The 22,367-nt window shown below is 35.0% G+C and overlaps 1 protein-coding gene across 1 annotated transcript in view; it reads left to right on the forward strand.

The window, feature by feature from the left end:
* Window positions 1-21,059, forward strand: part of KIF18A (kinesin family member 18A) — a gene marked incomplete at its 3' end in the record, with an annotated part of 35,913 nt that extends 14,854 nt beyond the window's left edge. The window contains exons 11-17 of the mRNA XM_080345968.1: window positions 967-1,131; window positions 2,221-2,342; window positions 3,684-3,922; window positions 15,442-15,922; window positions 16,461-16,565; window positions 19,074-19,183; window positions 20,911-21,059. Of these exons, the coding sequence (XP_080202094.1) occupies window positions 967-1,131; window positions 2,221-2,342; window positions 3,684-3,922; window positions 15,442-15,922; window positions 16,461-16,565; window positions 19,074-19,183; window positions 20,911-21,059 (1,371 nt within the window). The remainder of the gene's footprint in view (window positions 1-966; window positions 1,132-2,220; window positions 2,343-3,683; window positions 3,923-15,441; window positions 15,923-16,460; window positions 16,566-19,073; window positions 19,184-20,910) is intronic.
* Window positions 21,060-22,367: the final 1,308 nt, after the last annotated feature.

The following is a 22,367-nucleotide window of genomic DNA, read 5'->3' on the forward strand; positions in this document are numbered from 1 at the left end:
ATTTATTCTGATTGATGAAGTTTTCATTTAAATTGTTAATTTTGGAACATATGAAAGTAGACATTTAGGTTATATAATTTTTAAAAACTAACTGGGTTCTCTGTTTTTGTTGACTGTAGCAACATACTATATGTTTGTGGTTTTTTGTTTTGTTCGTTTAACTAAAATTTAGTGCAAGCTGAACTCTGAACTCTTATCCAAAGTTAATGTTCTCTATGACTACTTGAGTTAGTGAATACTTTTTAGAGTGTACTGCAAACTACAGTTGTCTTCTGAATGGAAAGAGTCGCCTTTGCCTTGTTAGGGCGTTACCTCATTCATACACAGCTTCTTGTTGCTGGTTTTGTGCTTTTTTTGTTGTCAGATTTCAGAGAAGCATCAGAAGACTTTTGATGCTTGAAGATACAGGGGTTTCCTTTTGCCAAATACTTTATCATTTAGCAGGATTGTTCTAGGACGTATTCCATTAGGAAAACAAAGCAGATAAAATTCCTTCTTCGTAGTCATGCTTGAGTTGCTAGAAATTATTAGGTTAGGTGTCTAGAAGTGTGTTTGTATGTGCACATGTAGTTTTTTCAGCCTTTCCAACTTAAGATGATTGTGGCCTAGAACAGAAATTGATCAAATCCAATGTATTTATTCTATAAAGGAATAATCAAATGACTACAGTCTCTATTAGAAAGGCTTCCAGGAAAAAGAAATTTGAAAATGTTTAAATATAATTCCATAATGCCTGTAAGGAGAATGTGCTAATAAAAGTTAAATTGGTCAAAGATGCAAAATGTTTCTTATGCACAGTTGTATATAAAGTATATATATTTGTATATATTTGTAAAGTATATATATATTTATATATTTTTATAAAGTATATGAAGTATAGGAAAAAAATCTTTTTTTATATAGAGAAGTTTGTGAACATAATTTGAAAGTTTCCCCTTAAATGCTGATTTTTTTGGTTTTTCACAGGCCACTTGCAAGCGGGACCAAAGGCTTGCGACGCTTCGAACCCACCGTGTTCAGATGCAGAAGAAGAAAGAACAGGTGGCAGAACATTTTGAGGAAAACACAAATTTGCTGCATCGTGTCGAAAATGAAATGCGCCTACTAGGTCAAGATGGGTGTATTCCAAAGGTAAAACACCTTTCCCTTTGAGGACAGATTTCATGCATTGTAGAAAACAACTGCCTATGGGGTTTATTTCTTCTGCCTCCATCACGACTTCTGCCATTCTTTCTGGGTGCTTTCAAATTCTAGCATTAGGTATTTATGTTCTTGTGCCCTAAAAGTACTGTATTGTTTGTGCAAGTACTTCTTGTTTGTGAAAGTGTATAATTACATATAAAAATGCATGCTAAAGGGAAATAAGTGTGCTATGACTGAGCATGGAGTATAGATCCCGCTCCTGGCCGTACACTTCTTGTCTTGCCTTTACAGTAGCTCCTGGTGCTCTTCTAACCATGTGATGACAGAATTCTTAGCCTGAACAAAATAAAAATTCCTTTTTTTGGAGGGTGAAAGGGGAGGAGTGGGAATGGGCAGAGAAGTGGGAAGTTGTGTTAATTTCTCTGCCAGATTTTAGCAAGTCAAGTCAGTTCAATGCGGCCTTGGGCAAGCGCCAGAGCTGGCAGAAGGGAAGGGCTGAAGGTCTGTGCAGGAACAAGGAGAAAAGTAAAAGAGAGGTGGGAGGTTGTTCCTCCCTGCCTTCTAGTTTCAGCCAGCAACTGGAGTGGTGTAAATGATAGTGTGATAAACACTTGTGTGACTCATATAGTGGCATATATTTCAATACTTGTATTTCTGTTTGGTGACTAAGATGTGTTGATACCTTATAAGAAATTAAGATATTTCAAAGAAGATAATGGCATCTTGGGAAGATCACTGAATACAGTGAAGACTTGTCCCAGACAATGTCACTGAAATTCAGATATGGAACAAGTACACAGGAGAAGAGGCAAAAGTATTTTTGGGCATATATAGATAAGCACACGTGTGCCTGTTGGATTCTCAATGCTAATTACAGCGCACTCGTTGTTGATCGAAGGAATCTACAGAGCAGTATTTATGCATGTAAATAAAAATCAAACAATTCATAATTTTCTACTCTTAAAATTTAAAATAATAATATAAACCCACTCCATCTTTACTTATATTACATTTTAGTTTCTCGTTATTGGTTTGCTGTGCAGTTATCTGTGTTTTTTTTCTTGCTGTACCCCCAAGGAACTCTGTAAAGAACTGCAGTGTTGCCATTTAAACCTGGAAGTTAAGGACCTGAAAGCCCAGATGGAGCACATGTTATCTCTGGTGTCCCTTCAAGATCAGCGCTATAAGGAGACAGAAAAGTAAGCATGATTTCATAGCAGGCATGATAAGACTTCTGTTCTGACACTTGTAACTTCAGAAGACCTATCTGTAGAATTTTAGTTGAAACAGAAGCAAGATTTTTCTCAAGCCTTTTTTTGTAGGTTAGAATTGTATTTTCTTAAGCAAAAAGATATGTAAAATAGTACTTCATAAATCTTGGTCTGTATCCACCATTGTTTAACAGAAACTGCAGGTATACTCTAGTGCTGCTTATTTCTATTTAATTTTCTTCTTTACAGAGTTTTTACAAATTGTTCAATAGAACAGGATGTCTTATTTTTCTGCTGTGTTAAACAGTAGTATTGACATTTTTATAAGCATTTGCATTCTTGTACTGTAGACATGAATTTACCTGTATTAAAAATCGCTACTATTAAACTCTTATATAGCCATTCAGACTGAAGAAAGCTAACTTTGCAACTAAGTGTCAGCTCTTGTTCTAGGATCAGTCTCTTGAAAATGTTGGAAACCAGCTTTCAGAGTGTGATGTAAGGAATGGGAAGTAATTGCCAATCTGTTCAGGAAATAAGTATGTTAAATTAATAATAATCATTCCAAAATGAAATACTCAGCTTTTCTTCCTCCTTTAGAGAAAAGGCTGTTACATAAACATTACAAAAACTACTATATAAACCTGGGAAACAGAAAGCAATATTTTTTGAAGATACATTGTTAGTAACTAAAACTTTGCCTCTTTGTGGTTTTATATACCTGTCCCTTTCCTCCTTGCTTGAACCTACTGTTTAGTCTTGCGACTGACTCCAAAGTTAATGAATATGTGTGTTCAGGTAGAATTCCTAAACTTTTGTCACTTTGATTGCAGTTGTGTGTAGATCTTAACGTATTCCATGCTTTAATTAAAGATCCTAGTATCTAAATTTATTTAGACTAGGCTTCTAATAAGCTTCTATACACATCTAATTAATATATGCTTGGTTTAAACCACATTATTTGGTTTATACTCTTCATTTATCTATTAATTTTAGAAAGTCAGAACTCAGTCAAGACATACTGACTGTATTTCTGTGGTCTGTGAGGATCTTGGATCTTTGACACTGAGGAAAAATGTACTTAGTAAATACTTAGAGTGAAATACAGTATTTTACAAAAAAGAAAAATCACTGTGCTTAGTCATGAATATTTCCTCTCAGGGTCATGGTTCTCCCTCAAAATACATTAAAATGAATTTAACAGCAGAACGTGGGGGAGATGGGATGAGAAGTGGAAAAAAAACCCTAATTCCTAATAGTAGCGCTGTTAGTAAGGATCAGATTAGTTGTGATTTATTCATATTTGTCTTGTCTCTTATTGTTTTACAGAGCACTTAATACTTTACTTCCAGTTCTTCGCAAGCAATACCTGACTTTGAAAGCAGCTGGGTTGACAACTAGTTTAACTGAGACTGAATTTGGGGAGGTTGAACAGTTGATTCAAAGACAAAAATCAGTAGTTTGGGCTGACCAGACTGAAGAGAAGGAACAAAGTCAAAACCATGAACTGGAGTTGTCAACTGTCTTTGCATTCCCTCAACTTGTGAGAAGGCTAAGCACCCCATGCTGTAAGTATGCAATTCATTTGTTCTCTGTTGGAAATACTTCTAAATGTCTCCTGCAAAAGCTATATGTCATACATAAACACAGTGGATGCACCCTTCTTCAAATGTTGAAGCCAAATGTAAAGCCAAGCCTCAGACCCACTTCCTATAATGTGTATGCAATTCTTAATAGGGAAATAAGTTTACTTTTTTAATGGCTAGACACACTCTGCCAACAGGTAACTCCCTTCTTGTCCTATTATAACATAGCCTGTGTGACTATGTTCCTAGATCCTATGAGTGTTGTTATAATTCCGTTTGAATCTCTCACGTGACACAGATGGAAAAGGAATCATAGTGTCAATAAGTATTGTAATTCTGCTACAGTGATTTGAAATGTTAAGCAGCTACTGCAGTTTTGCACAGTTTGAATTAATAGCCTTGAGGAGGATGAGGTTTCCCATTAATTGCAGGTTGACCTGGAATCAATTTAGTACAATATTTTATGCATTTATTTTTCCAAGAATCAAAGGATTCACCATTTCTATCATAGAATTGCCTGCTATGCTGTATCCTGACGGCCTCATTTTTTTTCCCACATCACTATGGAGCTGGCTTTGCTTCTTTAGCAGTAAAGTGAGTTGCCCTGGAGTGTACCCTGGGTAAAAAGGGATGAAGAATCCTTACAGAACACACTGTTCTGAGGGATGACAAGCAAAATCTTGGCCCAATAGTGCAGCTGCTGTGGGCCAATGCTCTTTTTTTTATGCCCTGGATAGGCAGCACTTGACATACTGAGGCTTTCTGATTATAGCTAGTAATCCATACCATTGAAAGACATCCATATGTAAGAAGGGAAAAGCAGATAAATAATACTTTAGCTTCTCAAAAGCTGGTAGTTGTGGGAGAGCATTGACCCTGGAGCTCTGTGAAATTAGTTCCCTGATTCCTTTAGCTTTCTCTATACAGTTCACTCTGTATAAATATTATTATTATAATACATATTATTATATAATAATATTATATTCATTTAGAGTTATTCTGCCAAAGCTATTACCTCTGTTCTTAAGTCCGTATGTGATTTTTGGCATATGTTTGTATCGAGTTGATCACACCAGATAGTTGATGCCCAGTATTGTACTGTCAGCAATGGAAAGGTCAGATTGGGTTGAGGATGGGGTTTAGGGTTTTTTTGGTACAGATTTGTTCTTGTGTTTTCAGAGAGAAGGAAAGAAAGCTTGCAGACTTGCATGCTTATACTTCATATTCTGCCTGTGGCGGGGTTTAGTAAGGTTGGGAGCGCAGAAATTTTTCCATAGAAAATTCATTTACTTGCTGTTCCTTGGAAAAGGAAATAGGAAACCTTACTTTCACTCCTTTCCTCCTCTAATTAGATGCAGGACAAAAAATTTGGAGCACAGTTTTTATCATGTTATAAACTCTACAGGAAAGGTTATGACAATTTCTAACAAGACACTTTTCAGGGGGTTTTTTATGCTTGTCATCTGATTGTGCGCTCTTTGTTTGCTTTTGACTCGTTGTATAAGGGTGTTGATCATTTTAGTGGATCTTGCTGGGCTTTTTTTCCAAATTACTGAAGATTTCTAATCTTCACAAAGGATCTACCTCTTGTTCTCATTGGCAGCTTAAGTTGGCGAGCTAATATAAAGTTTCTTCAACAGCTTTTTGTTTCCCTCAATGTTGCTTGTTATTACAAGACTTACTGTTGAGTAGGCATCCAGTGTTGTATAAAACTTTCTAAATTTAAGCCATTGTATAGAATAAGACATTGCTACAAAGTACTAAGGTACTGAGAAGTTGACATTAGGCATTTGAATTTGAAATTGAATTGGAATTGAATTAAGAATTTGATTTGCATACTGGAAGAAGTCAAAGTTCTAACAAATATTAATTGGACATTCAATCATTTAAGTTTAAAGCATTGAGATAACAAAGTAAACGTGAACAGTAGGAGCTCTGCTCAGAAAAAATAAACTCTCTTTAAGCAATATTTTTACAGTATCATTTTAATATTAATGTGTCCTTACCTAAAATGCTACTGGTGTTGACACAATCATTTCCATACGTCTTGGGAGGTGTGGAAAAAAATAACCCACTTACCAGCACTTGAGAAGTTTTTGTGTTAAACACAAAATAAATGCAATGCAATAGCTCTTCTTCAGTTGTTTGTTTGAATTCATGTTTTAAATATTTTGAACCATTAGCTGATATTATGTTATGGAAATCCATGTCTCTTGTGAAGAATTTATATAACAAACTATTAAAAAGGGGAAAAGAAGAGAAAAAATGCATTAGCACAGGAAAATGTGCAACATCCCAGTCAGATATAGGAAGGATGTAGTTTATTTTTTCCTTCAAAGATGAAATAAATTATTCAACAATGCAATTCCTTCTCCCTAAAGTCATCTCAGAAGCGTGCTTGGCAAATGTTAGCAAGAGCTGACCTAAGAACTTAGCGAACAAATAAAAATGAAGATCTATATGGATCTTCTCACACCTTTGGTGCAGTCATATTTTATTATTTATAATTTGTTCAATATGTGTGGAGGGAAACAGTGTTTTGCACCAAGATGAAAAAAAGAGCCACGTGCTATGCAGTGGTCATTATTCCTTATTTAGAAATCCATATTTTACATATAACATTTGCATGGACTTTGGCTTGTCAGCAGGAAAGAGCAATGCAGTTCATTTCTTGATTTGGTTCTTATTTTTCATGTTGTAAGAGCAGTAATTTTTTTGAAGTCTCCCATTTAATGTAAATATGTGTCGCCATGTATCAATGTTTTCTAAGTAATCCTGGCGAGAGAGCAGGCAAGCTAATCGGTGGCAATGTGCTGTTACTTTCATATGAAACACAAGTCTAGAGCATCTCAGAGGAAGAAGAGTATACCAGGTCTGCTGGGAACAAATGTGATGTATTGCTTTTGAACTTAATCTTAACATATATTTCAAAGAATTTTTATTTTTTGAGATAAAGTTGAGAGGCTACTCATGTTGGAAACAGGAAGATTTATGAGGAAAATATAAATTCCTGTTTATTTTAAGCTTATGAAGTTATGTATCTCTTGTTGAAGTCAAAAGCAGCTAAGGGTGGATGCAGCATCCATGCGTTATCCAGATTTGGAAATTTCAAATTCATTAAAAAAACAAGTTACTTTTTAGTCACTATCCATTTAAAACAGTAGTGATGCAGAAAAACACCTGGGCTTAAAGGAAACTGGTGGTTTCAGCTTGTCATAAAACATGAGGCACTAATTGCAGAAATTCCAGCCTTTGGCTGGCAGCCCTTGTAGAGGGAGCCGTGACATCATTCCAATGCAAATGAGTTGTTAATGAGGGTTTTCACATAAAAATTAAAATACTTTTAAGTCATATAGGGCAACAAAGATGCTGAAGGGAGTGGAGCATCTCCTTTATGAGGAAAGGCTGAAGGAGCTGGGGCTCTTTAGCTTGGAGAAGAGGAGACTGAGGGGTGACCTCATTCATGGTGATAGATATATAAAGGGTGACTGTCAGGAGGATGGAGCCAGGCTCTTCTCGGTGACAACCAATGGTAGGACAAGGGGTAATGGGTCCAAACTGCAACACAAAAGGTTCCACTTAAATTTGAGAAGAAACTTCTTCTCAGTGAGGGTGACAGACACTGGAACAGGCTGCCCAGGGAGGTAGTAGAGTCTCCTTCTCTGGAGACATTCAAAATCCACCTGGATACCTTTCTGTGTAACCTCATCTGGGTGTTCCTGCTCCAGCAGGGGGGTTGGACTGGATGATCTTTCGAGGTCCCTTCCAATCCCTGATATTCTGTGATAGAAATGCTTATGATGACAGGCACTTTCTCCAAAAGCCTTAAGCAGCTGAATCGTTTTGGTAGAATAGGAAAAGCTATGAAAGCTAGGCCTTAATGTCTCTTTTGACTATCTGATCCTGAAGAAGGAAGTTAAACTAGTAATTGATATGGAAAAAAATCCAAAAAGAGTAAAGGGAATGACAGCAAAGGTGAAAGGGTAGGAATTTTCAGTTGAGGTTTTGTTGAAAGTCACTTAGAGAAATAAGTCTTGAAAAACATTCCAAATGTGCGTAGTTGATTGCACTAAGTGGTTTTAATATTACCTTTTTATAAGATCCTTCTTTCTATCTGGAGTTTCAAAATATGTAAGAATTTTGGCTGATTTCCACTGTCTGTTTCTAAGGAAGCTTTATTCCTTGGAAAGGGACATATTATGGTAAGTCATAGTGGGTGAGAAAAAGATCAAGACTCTCTGGCTATTTGTTCTACATCTGTTTTTGTGGTCCAGTTATAATAGTATAATATCGCTTGATCATTGGTCTACAGTAGCACTGCCATGGGTACCAGAAATAGCTCTCCGAAAATCCACAATTTTTCTGAAGCTAATTGTGTTCCTTGCTCTTCTGGTTTGTTTAGACAGCGCCATGTTAATGCAGCTATGCAGGACAAGTCATTCGATCTAACAAACAGTTGTTTTGCAGTGCGTTCCAACACACTCTACGTGGGGTGATTCAAGGAGCATTTTGTAAGGAAGTAAAGAGAGGATTGGATCTGAATCTTAGATTTCTGATTGCGCTTATTTGATGTGGTTTTTCTTCCTCCACCACTTCAGATTTTTAAAATAAGATTACCTTCAACTTTAATCTAAAATGTAACATTTGAATTATTGTTTAATTTCAAATAAATATAATTTTAAAGTATTTACACAACATTAATTTACCCTACTAAGCATATTCACAATATACTTTTAAAAATGTTTTGTCCCTGGTAATTTAATTTTTGTTTCTTAAAATATGACTGAAAACGCATTATTTTCAGAACCTCTGCTCTTAGTTTCATTATGAGGTTTCTGTTGCATTTCTTAACCATACTTTCTAACCTATATTAATAGGGAAAATATTTTATAAACAATTGTTTCATCAATGTCTGCTCCTAATTTTAAGCATCCACCCACACTATTTATTCTGACCTTAATATAAATGTGAATTGTTGTGTTGTAGAGGAAAATGCTGCTGTTCCACTATCATTTTTTTTACAAATGTTAAAAAATAAGATTAAACTTGTATATGCTTCCTGAAACCATAAATGCGCAACCTCATGAGCAGCTCATTTGTATCAACTGAAGCGCAAGCTATGAAAACAATATAGGCCTATTGAAAAATGCATTTGGGCCCCCATTCTTGGGTGTTGGTGGCTGGAGAGCCATGCAGTATTCATAAAGTACGGACTGAGGGGTGGAGAGCTATGACTGGTATTTGCAAGTATTTCTGTGAATGGGAAAGTTCTTGGCATTGGTTCAGGGATCCCATTTCCGGAAGCCTTACTGTACATTACTATTGAGAGAACGGAATTGATTTACAGGAAAAAAAAACAGCAAAGGGCATCCATTACCTCCCCTTGTCACAAACATCCGAAGGTAAAGTCAATTTATTATTATTTTGCATGGCAGGAAAAATTGGAGTGTAGTTGTATGTAGTTAGACTTGAATAAAAGTAGGAACATTATCTGTCTTGTGTATAGGGAAGATTTGTCCTATATTGAGCAGCTTTTTCATGCTATACTATAAGATTTTTTTTCCTATGCTGTGTAGAACACCATAATATGCCTGATCTCTGGGAACCCATGAGGATGCTGCCTGATTTTAGCCTTTTTCAGTTTACAAGTGTTGTTTGCAAAACCATTGTGAAACAGGCCATCAAAAACATCACCTTCAGATTACATGAATATCAAATAATTGAAATGCATTCACCAGACCTCATTTGCAGGTTTGGAATTCCATGAGTCAGTTGTTAGAAGAATCAAAATGTATGATTAGAATTGTAATTGGATCAATCATTGGTAGCCCAGAAATGTTTATTGAAATGAATACATTAATATTTGATTTCACTTTAGCAGAACAACCTGGAAGACTTAATTTAGCACCGTTTCCAGAAATAATCCCCTTATGCATGTATTAACATGAATTCCAGAAGAAGAGAAGTCTTGGCCATTATTTTGTCTCCAGCATCAATTAGAACTAACCCAATTCACCAGAGCTGTCTTGTCATGAATTCTACTCACTTTTGCTATGACTCATGTTTCACAAATACTGCATTCTGCTTTTCCTATTAACTCACAGGGCTGTAAATATCTAATATTGCTGTGTTTCTCTCCTGATAAATCTCTTCTGCCGAGTAGTCTTTTGGGACAGATAATACAACAAACTAATGACCAAAACCACCTTATACCATTTGATGGGGTCAGTGGAAGATGACTTTGATTTTTAATTTCCAAGTGAATCACTTAAGAAAAATAGTATCTAAAAGAACTCTGACAATTATATTTTATAATCATCAGCCTGAAATTAAAGATAGCAAATATGTGTATTCTCTAAAATATATTTGGTATACTGCTTATTTTTAAGGAGAAGCGTTGTAGCTGAAAGCACTAGCTAAGGAAATACAACTTCTAAATTTTTCTTTTAAGCCACTCCATCAGGTTAACTGCGGATGTTTCTGTAAAGTATATAGTGATTCATTTGAAATGAAAAGTAAATATCACTGAATCACAATGATCATTCCGATGCAAAAGATTGAACTGGCCATAAAATGTGAACAAATACAAATTACATTATGGAATAGGTTTGGAGACTTTTCTCTGGAGTTGCAACATGTTGTTTGTCTTTCAGTAGGAAAGTAATGATGACACTTGATTATTAACATTAGACATTCATTCAGGAGCTATTTAGATTTGTTCTTTAAGAAAGTGTGAGTAGCTGTACTTGATCCACCACTATATTGTCTTGAGTATCTCGTATTTCATAGTTGCCAGTAACACACTCTTAAGACAGACGGCAATAACAGGGCAAATCTAGAGTCAGTTGACTTGTGGTTTCCACTTGTAGTGCAATGGAAATCCCATTGAAACAATCCCATAATAATTACTGGTAGGTATTTTTTTCTAAGTTTGTCAAATCTTTCTTTTGTAACCCATTTATACTTATGCGCTTTGCCCCAGCATGCTGCAGTGACTTCAGCAGTATAATTGTTCCGTGAGACATCACTCTTGCTCTTAGTTTTATAATTAGAATGTGATATGAATGAGGTGCCTACTGTTCATTACTGCAAGAAATAAAATAATTCCTTATCAACCTAATCTATGATGTTTTAACAACATATTATATACTACCATAGTTGTTCCTAACCAGGAATGTACCGTTGTCTTTATTCTGTGTATACTCATTTGAGTATTTAGGCGAGAAGATAGAGCATGTGCTAAAACATAGATACATACATCCCACCTATAAGCACTAAACAATATAATGTTAAAATTGAATATACTGGGAGAAAGCATTGCCTAAAATTGTCATACAAATACTTTGGGTTTAGTAGGCGTGACCTGCTATCAAATGAAAGTCTCTTGTGTTGCTTTAATACTGAAAGGTTGTATTTGCCACTTAAAATGTTTAAGGTGCTTTAGTCTGGAGCTTTTTCCCTTCTAGAATGGGATTTAGGTGAACTAGTTCTAGCTGTCCCATTGCAATATAAGCCACATTTTATAAAACTGCTGAAATGTTAAGTGCTTGTTTAGACAAAATGATGACAAAATTGTATTAATTCTGTATTTGGGAAAAACAAGGTATGGTGTTTCAGTTTGATGCATATTACTTTTGGCAGTTTGTGGTGCAAAAATTTGTATTTCAATAACTATATATATATATATATATAAAAATCTTAAAGTATACCTCTAAATATCGATGTTTTTTCATAATGTTGAGTAACCTTTTAAATATTTGAAAGTAGGTTCTTGAAAATAAAATTAAATGTTTTATTTTTTGAAGGAGAAACACTTTTGATATCATGACTGTTTGAAGTCAGCTGAGATCTAGAGAGGTAGTAGTTTTGTAGCAATTGTCTGAGCCCATTTTATTTAAACTTCTCAATGGCAGCTCTTAAAAGCACCTGCAAAAAATTAGCAACTGGCTTCAGTATCTTGCTTCCTTATTAAGACAGAAATAAAAACTTTTAAATGCACAAAATAAAGGAATGCCAACGTTTTTCTTGCTGTATTTTACTCTAGATTGTAACTGTTTGGAGCTGTATACAGCAAACTAACAAGGAATTGCAGTGTTTGGGTTGGTTTTCTTTTTGTTACATCATATTTGGCTTATGTTATTTTGTGAAAGCAAGTTAAATGTGATGTCACTGATATTTTTGTTTACTTTCTTGTTGGCTGTGTTAGGAGCAACTTAATGCTTTCACAAAAAGCTTTGGGAAGGAATGCTTCTTGAATATTTCATATGCTTTCCAATACCTAACTGGCAAGAAAAGCTCGTTTTGTTTTAACTTCATTTTGCAATGAGTTTCATTCCAGAAATAAATAGATTTTAAAAATAGGTCTGGGTTTTTACTAACGGCTTATATGTGCTGTATATAGAATTGCTGTAACTGTCTTTTTATTAATGTACTTGTATTACAGTATGAAATATTATTCATTATGATGAAATTCAACAAATTATTAATGTTGGTGATACTTTTGTATTCTTTACCTATTTAGTTCATGGTTTCAATGCTTGCATTTACAGTTAATTTAAAAATGCTTCCAGTATTTAGACCTGGAGAAGCTTCTAAAACTTGGCACTCACCAGCATGTTTTTCCATCAGACTTCCTTCCTAGTAACTTTAGGACATTAGCAAAACCTCAGTGTCTTACAGTAAACTTTCTGAAACTGGAACCTCCCTGTCCTAATGTAACAAGAGAATTCTAACCATTATTTTTCCCAAAACACACACTTTCAGATGTGTACAAGCAGGAGGAATACCTAATAAATCAATATTTTTAAATGCCTCCTGAAATGTTTAATGGATAGGTGTTTCAAACACTAGATTAGAAGAATAAACTTCATCTAAGGATTCCATTTAAGAATATAAGCTGTTAAAAATTCAAGAAAGTTTGGCCTTGATTTTTGGTTGCGAAGACTAGAAAATATTTTTTGAAAGAAAGAAACGTTAGCCTTTTACATAGAAGAATGATATTGTACCCATAAAACCAAAATGAAAGAACAAGCATAATGAAGTACAGCGTTGTTGACAGCGTCACAGAGTACAGATTGAAAATGGTTTATGTTGCTTATTACCAAGCATTGGAGAAAAATGTCTTCATTAAAGGAGGCTTATATTATTTCTAGTAGATGTAAAACTTTTGAGGGGAATATACAGGCCTGTTTTACTACCCTTTCTATTTCATTGCTATTGGAGAATATTCTGAATTAACGTAATGTTTAGATTACAATCAAACTACTGTGTCTCAACAACCTGCTGCACTTCACCTGGTCAGTGCTGACCATGAATTAGACTAAAATTAGGTATGAGAAAAGGGATTTTCTATTTTAAACAACAATGAAAAAAATCCTTATATATTTAGTCAAGTGAACTGTACAGAGGCACATACATATGCAAAAATTCACAATTCAGTTATTTCATATCCATTAGTTCTCTCAGGCCTGAGTTTTCAGTGTTTGTGTTTCTTCAGAGCTGAAAACAGCATAATAGAATTGTAATTGTTCATATAATTGTTCAGGCGTCTCTTCTCATAAGCAGTTTAGCTTAAATTAACCTGCTTTTGTTGTTTATGCATTGTTGAATCAGATGTTGCATATTTGTTGAACCATAGTTGTTTAAGCATTTCTCTTTCTGAAACTGAGCCCTTGAGCAAGGAATAAATGTTTGGGTTGTTTTTTCAATTGCTTTTTTATTGAATTAAGTTCTGGCAACATAGATTTGTGGCCTATGTATTAGCATCTATTTTACTTGCTACTTGTACGCGCTTTGATACGACCCGTTCCTCCCAGAACAGCTCTAGGTCTCATGGTAGACCTTTAAATTCTCTCCTGTCTCTTCACAGCTCTAATTTGTGTCTTCTAATTGGGCATCATCTCATGTAGCTGGGTATGAAGGATCTGTCTTCTGGTATGTCTAGTTCCAAAGCGTGGATAAAAACTGCTGCTGAGGTTGTGTGTCATCCTTTGACAGCTTTCCTTCAATGAGGCTCCTGTTTGGGCCTTTTCCCCAAGCAATCTGATTTCTGAGGGTACTTAGTGTTCTTAAAGCTTCTTACCCATGGCAAACTGGGTTGGAAGTGGGCAGGAAGGTCAAAATGAAATGGGAGCTGATAAGTGGTAAACAGTCAGAGAAAGAACTATAATAATTTAAACTTTGTTTTTTATAAGAAATCAAACTTGGTGGGGGGCTGGAATAATGTTATCTGTGTTTATAACCTATTTGCCTCCTCTTCAAAGAACTTTAGTGCAACAGGTAAAATGCCACAAGTGTTAACATGAGAGAGAACCAAAGAGGCATTTGGGCTGAGGAGTCCAAACTATCTTACTCTGAGGCAAAAAGATAATGGAATTTTAGAAGAAATAAATATTTATCAACATGGTTATATGAATACCTTAGTTAATACCTGAGTAACTTGCAGCAATTTGAAAAACAGAAGCTCTTTTTACAGCTTGGTTGCTTGTAGAAATGGAGTAGGCGATGTAAAAAGGTGAAGATGCTGTGGGGCCAATTCGTAAATATTTAGTCTTCATTTCTTAGATTCGCACTGAAAGTCAAATATAGAAGCACTTGGGGTTTTGACAGCCTTTTCCTAGTCTCAATTTGTTTTTTGTTGTTAGTTTTTTAAAAAAACCCTGAATTTTTCTGTTATTAACTACTTAGTAGTTAACTACTATCTAAGTACTACTTAAGTAGTACTGGTCTAGCCATTTGAACAGTGGTCTGTGTCTTAAAACGATTCTTCTTCACTGAAAACTTGAATAAAAGGAAGGCTGTTTCTCTCATACTTTGGAGATTGCCTTTATTACCACCTGCTTGAAAATAAAAATATTATGATAGTTTAAGAAAAATAGTACAAATTGGGGTGAATGGGAATGGCCAATTACTGCTGCATTGCTAGTAAAGAGCTTTTTTCCAGATTTGATATACTGAGATGGTGGGATCCAAGTTTGTTCCTTCTTCTTTTCCAAAAAACTACTTGTCCATTTGCAAAGTCAAAGAATTTTGTTCTTCTATGTGATTCTATGTCCTTCCTTTTACAATAGTCTCATTCTACTGCATGGTACTTGCTGGGAAAAAAATGGCCATGATCAGGAGGCAGCCATAGATTACTGTGATAGTACCATATTAAATTAAATTACAAGTAGTGTCATGATAATGCAATTTTCAATGCTCTTCTCTGTTGTGATGTGTCATATTTTACCTGTGATGACTTGTAATATCTCTGGGATTAACTTTATCAGCCTATGCATATTTATAATACTTTGAGTGCCACAGAACAAATGCTACCATCTGGACAATGCTGCAATAGAAATCATTTCAGTTATATGATCAAATTAATATGTAAATGAAATAAACAGTATTTGTAATAATGTCTGCTAATAAATGTTTTTTAGCAGGGAAGAAGAGGGAAAAGGCAAGATTTAAGTAGTAAAACATAGGTAAATGTGCTAACCATTGCTGCTTATGTTTCACAGCTACAATTTCTGGTGTACCATCACAAGAAATTAATAAAAATACCCAAGAAATAGAACACTCGGTACCAGCCCAGAAAAGAACGAGGCGGAAGCTGATGGACTCTCCAGTCGCAGCTCAAGGTCTTGCTGCCCCTGGGCACTCTGGTCTCTGTCACCTGGAGGATTCACTCACCAAGGAGCTTCGCCCCATCGTGTACACACCAGAACTTTGCAGAAAGCCGTCGCAAAGCAGCTGTACACAGACTGTGGTGAAGAAAGCTTTGCACCTTGCAGGCCTTCGGGTAGCCAATGCAGATAATATAGACATACCAGTAAAAAAAGAGAGTATTACGGACTGTACATATGACATTATCCCTGAGTGTGATGAAGCTGATATGAACTCAACAGTAATTATCTATGAAGGGACAGATGAAACAACTGAAATGTCTACTGGCTCATCCATGAAGGAGTCACAGCCGTGTAGCAGTAGCATTCTGCAAAGGTATTTTCCACTTATATGGGCAAGAAATATTACCTGAACATTTTAATCCTGTTTATCTTCGGAGCTGGGTTTTTCCATTGGTGTCAATTTTATTTGTAAACTAAACATTTTCAAAATCAAACCCTCAGTTTTAATCAGCGTCAGATTAAATTCTGTCATTATTTGAAATCAATGCTATATTAGTGACAACAGATGAAGTTGAAATTTTATCCTGTTTTACCAGATACGTACCTAAAAGAAGTACAGTACTGTTGAGATTGTTTGCAATGCCTTAGGCAAGTTACTTTCTCTAAACCTTGCTTTTTCTGTCTGCAAAAAGGAGACCTTAATCTCTTTGACGTAGAGAGATGATACTGGTAAAGCTGCCGAGTATGTGTGAAGTGCTGTGAAGCTGCCTTGAGTAATATTATTGAAACGAATTTCTAGTATTGTTTTTCAACTTACCATATACTTATTTACAGTTAAGAACAATTTCATTTGATTTCTACCCAGAATGGATTTTACAAAAATATATGTGTATATTTTTTTTTAATCTCAGGCTTGGTATCTCTTCCTTAAAAAACAAAAATCCTACTTCAGTGCTTGAGAAGCCCTCGTATATGGCAATGACTTCTGCTGCAGAGAGGAAAAGAAAGGTATTAAGGTAAGATTAAACTAAGTCTTCTGATTCCATACAAATGAGTTTATAGTTATTTCTTATGTTCTCACTTCAGTTTCATTATTATATTTCCAACCTGAAAAATTCTTTTACGCGTCATCTGGACCTACATATGAGATGTTCTGAATCAAATACATTTGGTAGTTTAATTATTTTGTTTCCTCTGTTAATTTGAGTAGAGTAATTTTTTTTGTTTGAGGAACTTCTGTTTTAATAGAACAAGTACAAACTAATATTGTGTCTTCTGTATCTGCTGTCAACTCAAAATAGAAAGATGACACATAATTCTGAAAAAAGAGATTCCATCATCAATTAAAAATCTAATTTGTTTGAAAATGTTATGCCTTTGCTGGAACACATTAGAAACTACCGAAATAAAGCGGAGACAATGCTTAACAATAGTTCTGTGGCTGGTGCCTTTGTTTTCCTGATAATTCATTTCCAGTCTCAGTTATTCTGACTTCATTCTTGTGGTCTGCTCTGGGAACAACTCTCGTTTCGTCACTTCTGGTTTATGATACTGGAAGAGGCTCATCAGTAGCAGCAGAAAAGCTAAAACTGAGCAGACACCAAGTACCGTTGTACTTTTTGTTTATTTGGTTTTATTAATATATTTAAGAACTCGCTATCAGATCAGTACTGATGAAACAGTTCTCTTTTTTCTCCTTTTTCTTTTCCAAATTCAAAATTTGATACAACCATTTTTTAAACCAGATTATGAGTCACCTGCTGCTACACAGTGAGCGGAGCTGCCACCTCATACATCTTCTAAATAATGTTTCAGGACTGTTAGAACAAATTCTATAGACTGGAAGAAACTTCAGGCACTTTTTTGGCATGTTAGCATCTTCCAAATAGAAAAATCTTCCTAGAAGATCAAACTTACCAATTTCATGTTCAAATTGTTATTAATTATTGTTGTAAACGGTTTTGCTTAAGGATGAGAAGAGGCACATCTTGCATTTTCAGTTTTTCAAGTAGTTGATTATGAATGTAGCAAAGGGAATCACCTGCTCTCTGAAGCTGAGCTAGTTTTCTAAACTCTTTTTAGGAAGAGGTATAGGAACTTTGATTTATCTTAAGGTAAATGGTCCTAAAATGGACTCTTTTGTAGTGACTGTGTAACGATTTCCAAACTTACATAGGCCTATCTCTTCCCAAAAGAGTAGCTCTTTATCTTTCTGCTCTTTTATCTCATTCCTTCCTTCTGTATCTCAAACATGTATTTCCCAGTTTCCAAGTTAGAAAAACACTACAGGAAAATCCCACAACTTTTATTCCTTTTCTGAGGATTATTTCTTCTGTCTCAGACTGTAAACTGTCTGTGAGCAAAATTCTTTATGGCTTTGTCTAGTAGTTGGTGATGAAGAGAGAGAATGAAAGCTTCTTGTTTATAAAGGAGGAAAGGAATATGCTCTGACTTTTTAAATAGTGCCTGTGTCTTCTTTCTTATTTTTCCTCCCTTTTGTTTCTCTCATGCTTTCCCTATTTGAAGTAGTTCACTCCAGTCATTCCTATCCTACTAACATTAGAACAAAAATATAAAATATTCTCTACATTAGAAATATAATTTGAAAAAGTCATATTGCTGGGACAAGGGATAGGAGACAAGTCAATAGTAATACAGAGGCTGCTTTTACTAAATAGCATTACATTCTTATTGGCAGAAATTCCCTACCACGGAGCATGCATGAATAGATCTTACGGCTGGCACAAGGCAGGTCTTAGTCTTTACTGCTTGCTATATATTTTAATTTAGGCAGAAAATTATTATTAAGAAAACTGGTGGAAATAATACAGTATCATTAGAGGAATGGGAAAAGCACAGAAACTTGGGACATAAATAGAATTAGCTTGTTTATGGGATTGTCTTACAGAGACGAATGGGGGAAGTTAGCGAGGCAAGTGTAACAGGGTGAGATCAGACAGGTTCATAATTTTCACTGTCGGTCTTAAGTCCATCCCATAAAAGTCTATAAAATATAGAGGCTTTGTCTTAATGAATTTGGAGCTGTAACATCTTTCTCTCAGCTTAGGTAAAAAGTATTGTCTGCTATGAAGCCGCCCCCTCCAACTGTGTTGGAGGCGGTGGAAGAATTGTGGCAATAAAAAATGCAATTTGTTCAATAAACACAGCTTGGCCATTTCAAGAATTTTGTACATGTATTAAGATTATTTCTTAGTATAATTTGTGTGCAATGACCATCAAACTGGCTTCTGTGGTTTCTGAGAAAAATGACATATTGGTCTGCATTTTAACGTGCCATAAGTTCCTATTTTCACTCTCGAAACATTCTTGTGAAGTTGTAAAAAGGAAAAAGAGGAATAATACCCGTACACGTCATAAATAAATTAGTTTATTTTCTCCATTGTTTTGCACTGCCAATACTGGATAATACCATTTAATGTACTTCTACAGTGCAAGGCCTGAACTACTGTAATGTAGCTTAATCACTTTACCGAAAGCAAACTCTTTTCTGGCTATTTTTCCAGTTCTGCATCAAACACTGGGTTAAGCAGCCTGCAAGAGCCTATTTCTGCAAAACGTATTCGACAAGAGGGCTTGTTAAGCCATAAAGCTTTGCGAGTACCCAAAGTGGCAGGTAAGTGTCCAAACTTGAGTATGTGACACTGCATTGATAACTGTTTGTACAGGATGACCAAAATTAGCATCATTTGTCATTTTAACAGCATGTGTTGCTGTGATCAGTACATTAAGCCATCAGTTTGAATAGTATATCCATTCATTAAAATAAAATCTGAATGCCTAACCAATTATCTAGATGGTGTCTAATCAAAACTCAACATTACTATGAGCTTGTTGGGAAAAGTTTTTCCCAAGAGTTGTCTGCCACCAAAAATTGTTTGTGTGCTTGTTGAAATTGCGTGAACTTTATGACTCTTTGCCAATTGTGGTTTATCAAGAAATAAAATCCTCTAATCATTTCCATACCTGCTTTTAGCTGTTTGCTTTGTTTTGTAACACTGCACTGGTTTGTTTTTACAGATATGGCTTTTTTGTGAGATTTATTACTTAAACTTTGGGGATATTTTGAGCCAACACAATAGCTGAGGACAAATTCAAAGCAATATTTAGGATTAATTTTGTTTCTAACAGATTGCTGATAATAGTACTATCAGGTGGTATTCTGTGAAAGTCTGCTACAGTTACATGGCTACTCTCAGAGGTATATAAATCTTTACTGTAACAAAATTGGTTACAAATAATGTTTTTAGTAGACATGCACAAAGGTCTCTTGTTCACAACTTTCCAAAAACCTCTGCCTTTCCTAGTGCATGGCACCAAGTTGCTTGACATCTGCAGTAGATTTTAACACATTAAATCCTTAGGTTTTTCCTTCTGTCTCTACCCACTTGTCTCTTCTTCCTGTCTTCAGAAATATACTTAATAGTCTTTCTTAGGGAGATGTGTTGGCAGCTTAGGGGAGATCAAAGATTGCCTGATTTTTTTTGTCTGCTGTCCTTATGAAGGAGTCCAATTTGTTTAGCTCTTTTTTTTGTGTAGCTTTTTCCAGTGGCATAGGAAATACACTAGTTTTACAGCACATATGTGCTTTTATATAAAAACTTATGTAAGGGAGAAAGTACATACTCATATGTATTAATCTCCATTCATGAGCAATGTTGAGGTTCTACTACAATACACTTTGTTAAAAGTGTAAATCTGAGACTAAACATTATCTAACAATAGTGACTTATTTGGCACAGTTATATCAGTATCAATTTTTGCTCCTAAAGATGGGTTATGCAGTTACCAAAATCAATCACTGCTCTGGTATTATTAAGAAACTATCAAAATGCGGTGCTTCATTTCAAATAGAGAGTAGAATTTTTAATTCATCAAAGTGTAACTGAATGTAAAATACATTTTATTTTCAAAAGCATGCATTACAGGAGAAGAATGAAATATGACCAAATCCCCAAGATGAAGACCTGCTTTTGGATTAACTAGACAAAACTTTCTCTAATGACATAGCGTTCATTTTTCAGTACTGTTCTGTAGTAATAAAGTTTAATAAAACTATCACCTATTTCTACATTTTTTTATATAGACCACTGTGCCTTTTTAATAGCATCTTGTGTCAATTGAGGGTCTAATCATTGTGCTTTCTAAGCAATTAGCACACTGGATTACTGAGCCGAGAGTAATTATATTTTTGTATGTCAAAACTAGGCTCTTAATAAGGACAAGAAGTATGTGTAAAGATTCTTAGACATGCTCTGGAAAGAAGATCCAGGCGGACCAAATTCTGCTTATGTTTACTGAATGAGTGTCTCCTATTTGTAATAACATTTATTTCTTCAATAGGAACTAAACCGAGGAGCTGGAAGCAAGAACAGGATGTGCCAAGAAACCTACATAGAAGCTTTTCCGAAGGAAACATAGCATTGGGTGTTAAATCCAAGACATCAAAAAATCTTTTATTTCATGCTTGTAAGAAAAAAAACAGGATTTAGTTCAGAGTTCATTCATATTTCGGGCAGGATTGATGGACAGCAAATGAGTACAGGGTGACTTTCATTTTCCTCTTGTGAATTGTTTTATGTTTAAGATGCCTCTCTCAGCAATGCACTATTTCAGAAAGAACCACTGTTTGGAAATACGAGGATTCTGTTAAATTCTAAAATAAGCTCGTTTTTTGTCTCCAGTTAAAAACTTAGAAATGTCTTCTGTATATTAACAAATGAATAAGAAATTTTATTTGGACTTGGGAACAGAGAACTGCATAATATACCTTTTGTCATAGTCTTCATGAGCATTTCCCAGTGTTTTACTAACAGGCTTCACACAATGCAAGTGTTTAAGGAGATCAGTGGTGCTCTAATTTGTAGATGCTACTTTAAGTTTCTTACCTACAGTCAGTCTTAATTTTCTAATGAGAACTGAGTGATGCAAAAGTTAGAAAAATTGTTTTGACCTGCTTAATTATTTTCACTGAAACTTCCTTATGTGAGAATTGTTTTTAATTTGGAAGCAAGTCAAACAGATGTTAATACTAAAATGTGTTCATGCTTAGCAGTAGGATAGCAGATTATTCTTAGATATGTAACCAGTCTAGTACCAGGAGACAGAAAAATATTTACAGTAAGTGTTTTTAATGAAGTATTATATCTAAATTTTTTAGCCTCTATGTTTTCAGTGTGTTACTTCATTGTAAATGTTCTTTTCGTGTTTTTCATTTTTTAATTCAACTGTAAATTGTTAACTACTTTGAATAAATGTTTAGCTCTAATAAGAGCAATACAATGTGAATTGAACTTCTAGAAAACATTTTACTTTTTTGCCTCTTCTGTTATGACATGTCTGAATTAATTTTGAGTATTGTTGTAAGTACACGTAGTTCATATTTTATCTTCTGATAAACGATAAATATTCAGGGACGAAGTAGCTATAATAATTGTATCATAGCCCTGACAGCCTGCCCACGCTTTGGAACATTGTTCTAGTGTGTTTGGTCTGTGCAAATCTAAGTCCATACATGAATTTCCCCAAACTAGGGAGAACTAGAGGGCAAGTCCAGTAACTAGTTCAAGTGGTGTCAAGCAACTGTCTGAAGCAAGGAACTTGTTAAGGAACAAGTTAAGTAACTGATTAGGTAAAAAGAATGTTCTGAGGTCAAAAGAGCTTCACAGATTGTTATTATTATTATTATTCTATCACAGGTTTTACTGTGATAGCAGAAAACTGGACTCCATGGTCTAATACTGTTTATCAAATTTGTTCCTTAAAATTGTTTCAATATTCCAAATGTGTACAGTTTTATA

The sequence above is a fragment of the Nesoenas mayeri genome, assembly GCF_963082525.1.
Source record: "Nesoenas mayeri genome assembly, chromosome: 5".
NCBI lineage: Eukaryota > Metazoa > Chordata > Aves > Columbiformes > Columbidae > Nesoenas > Nesoenas mayeri.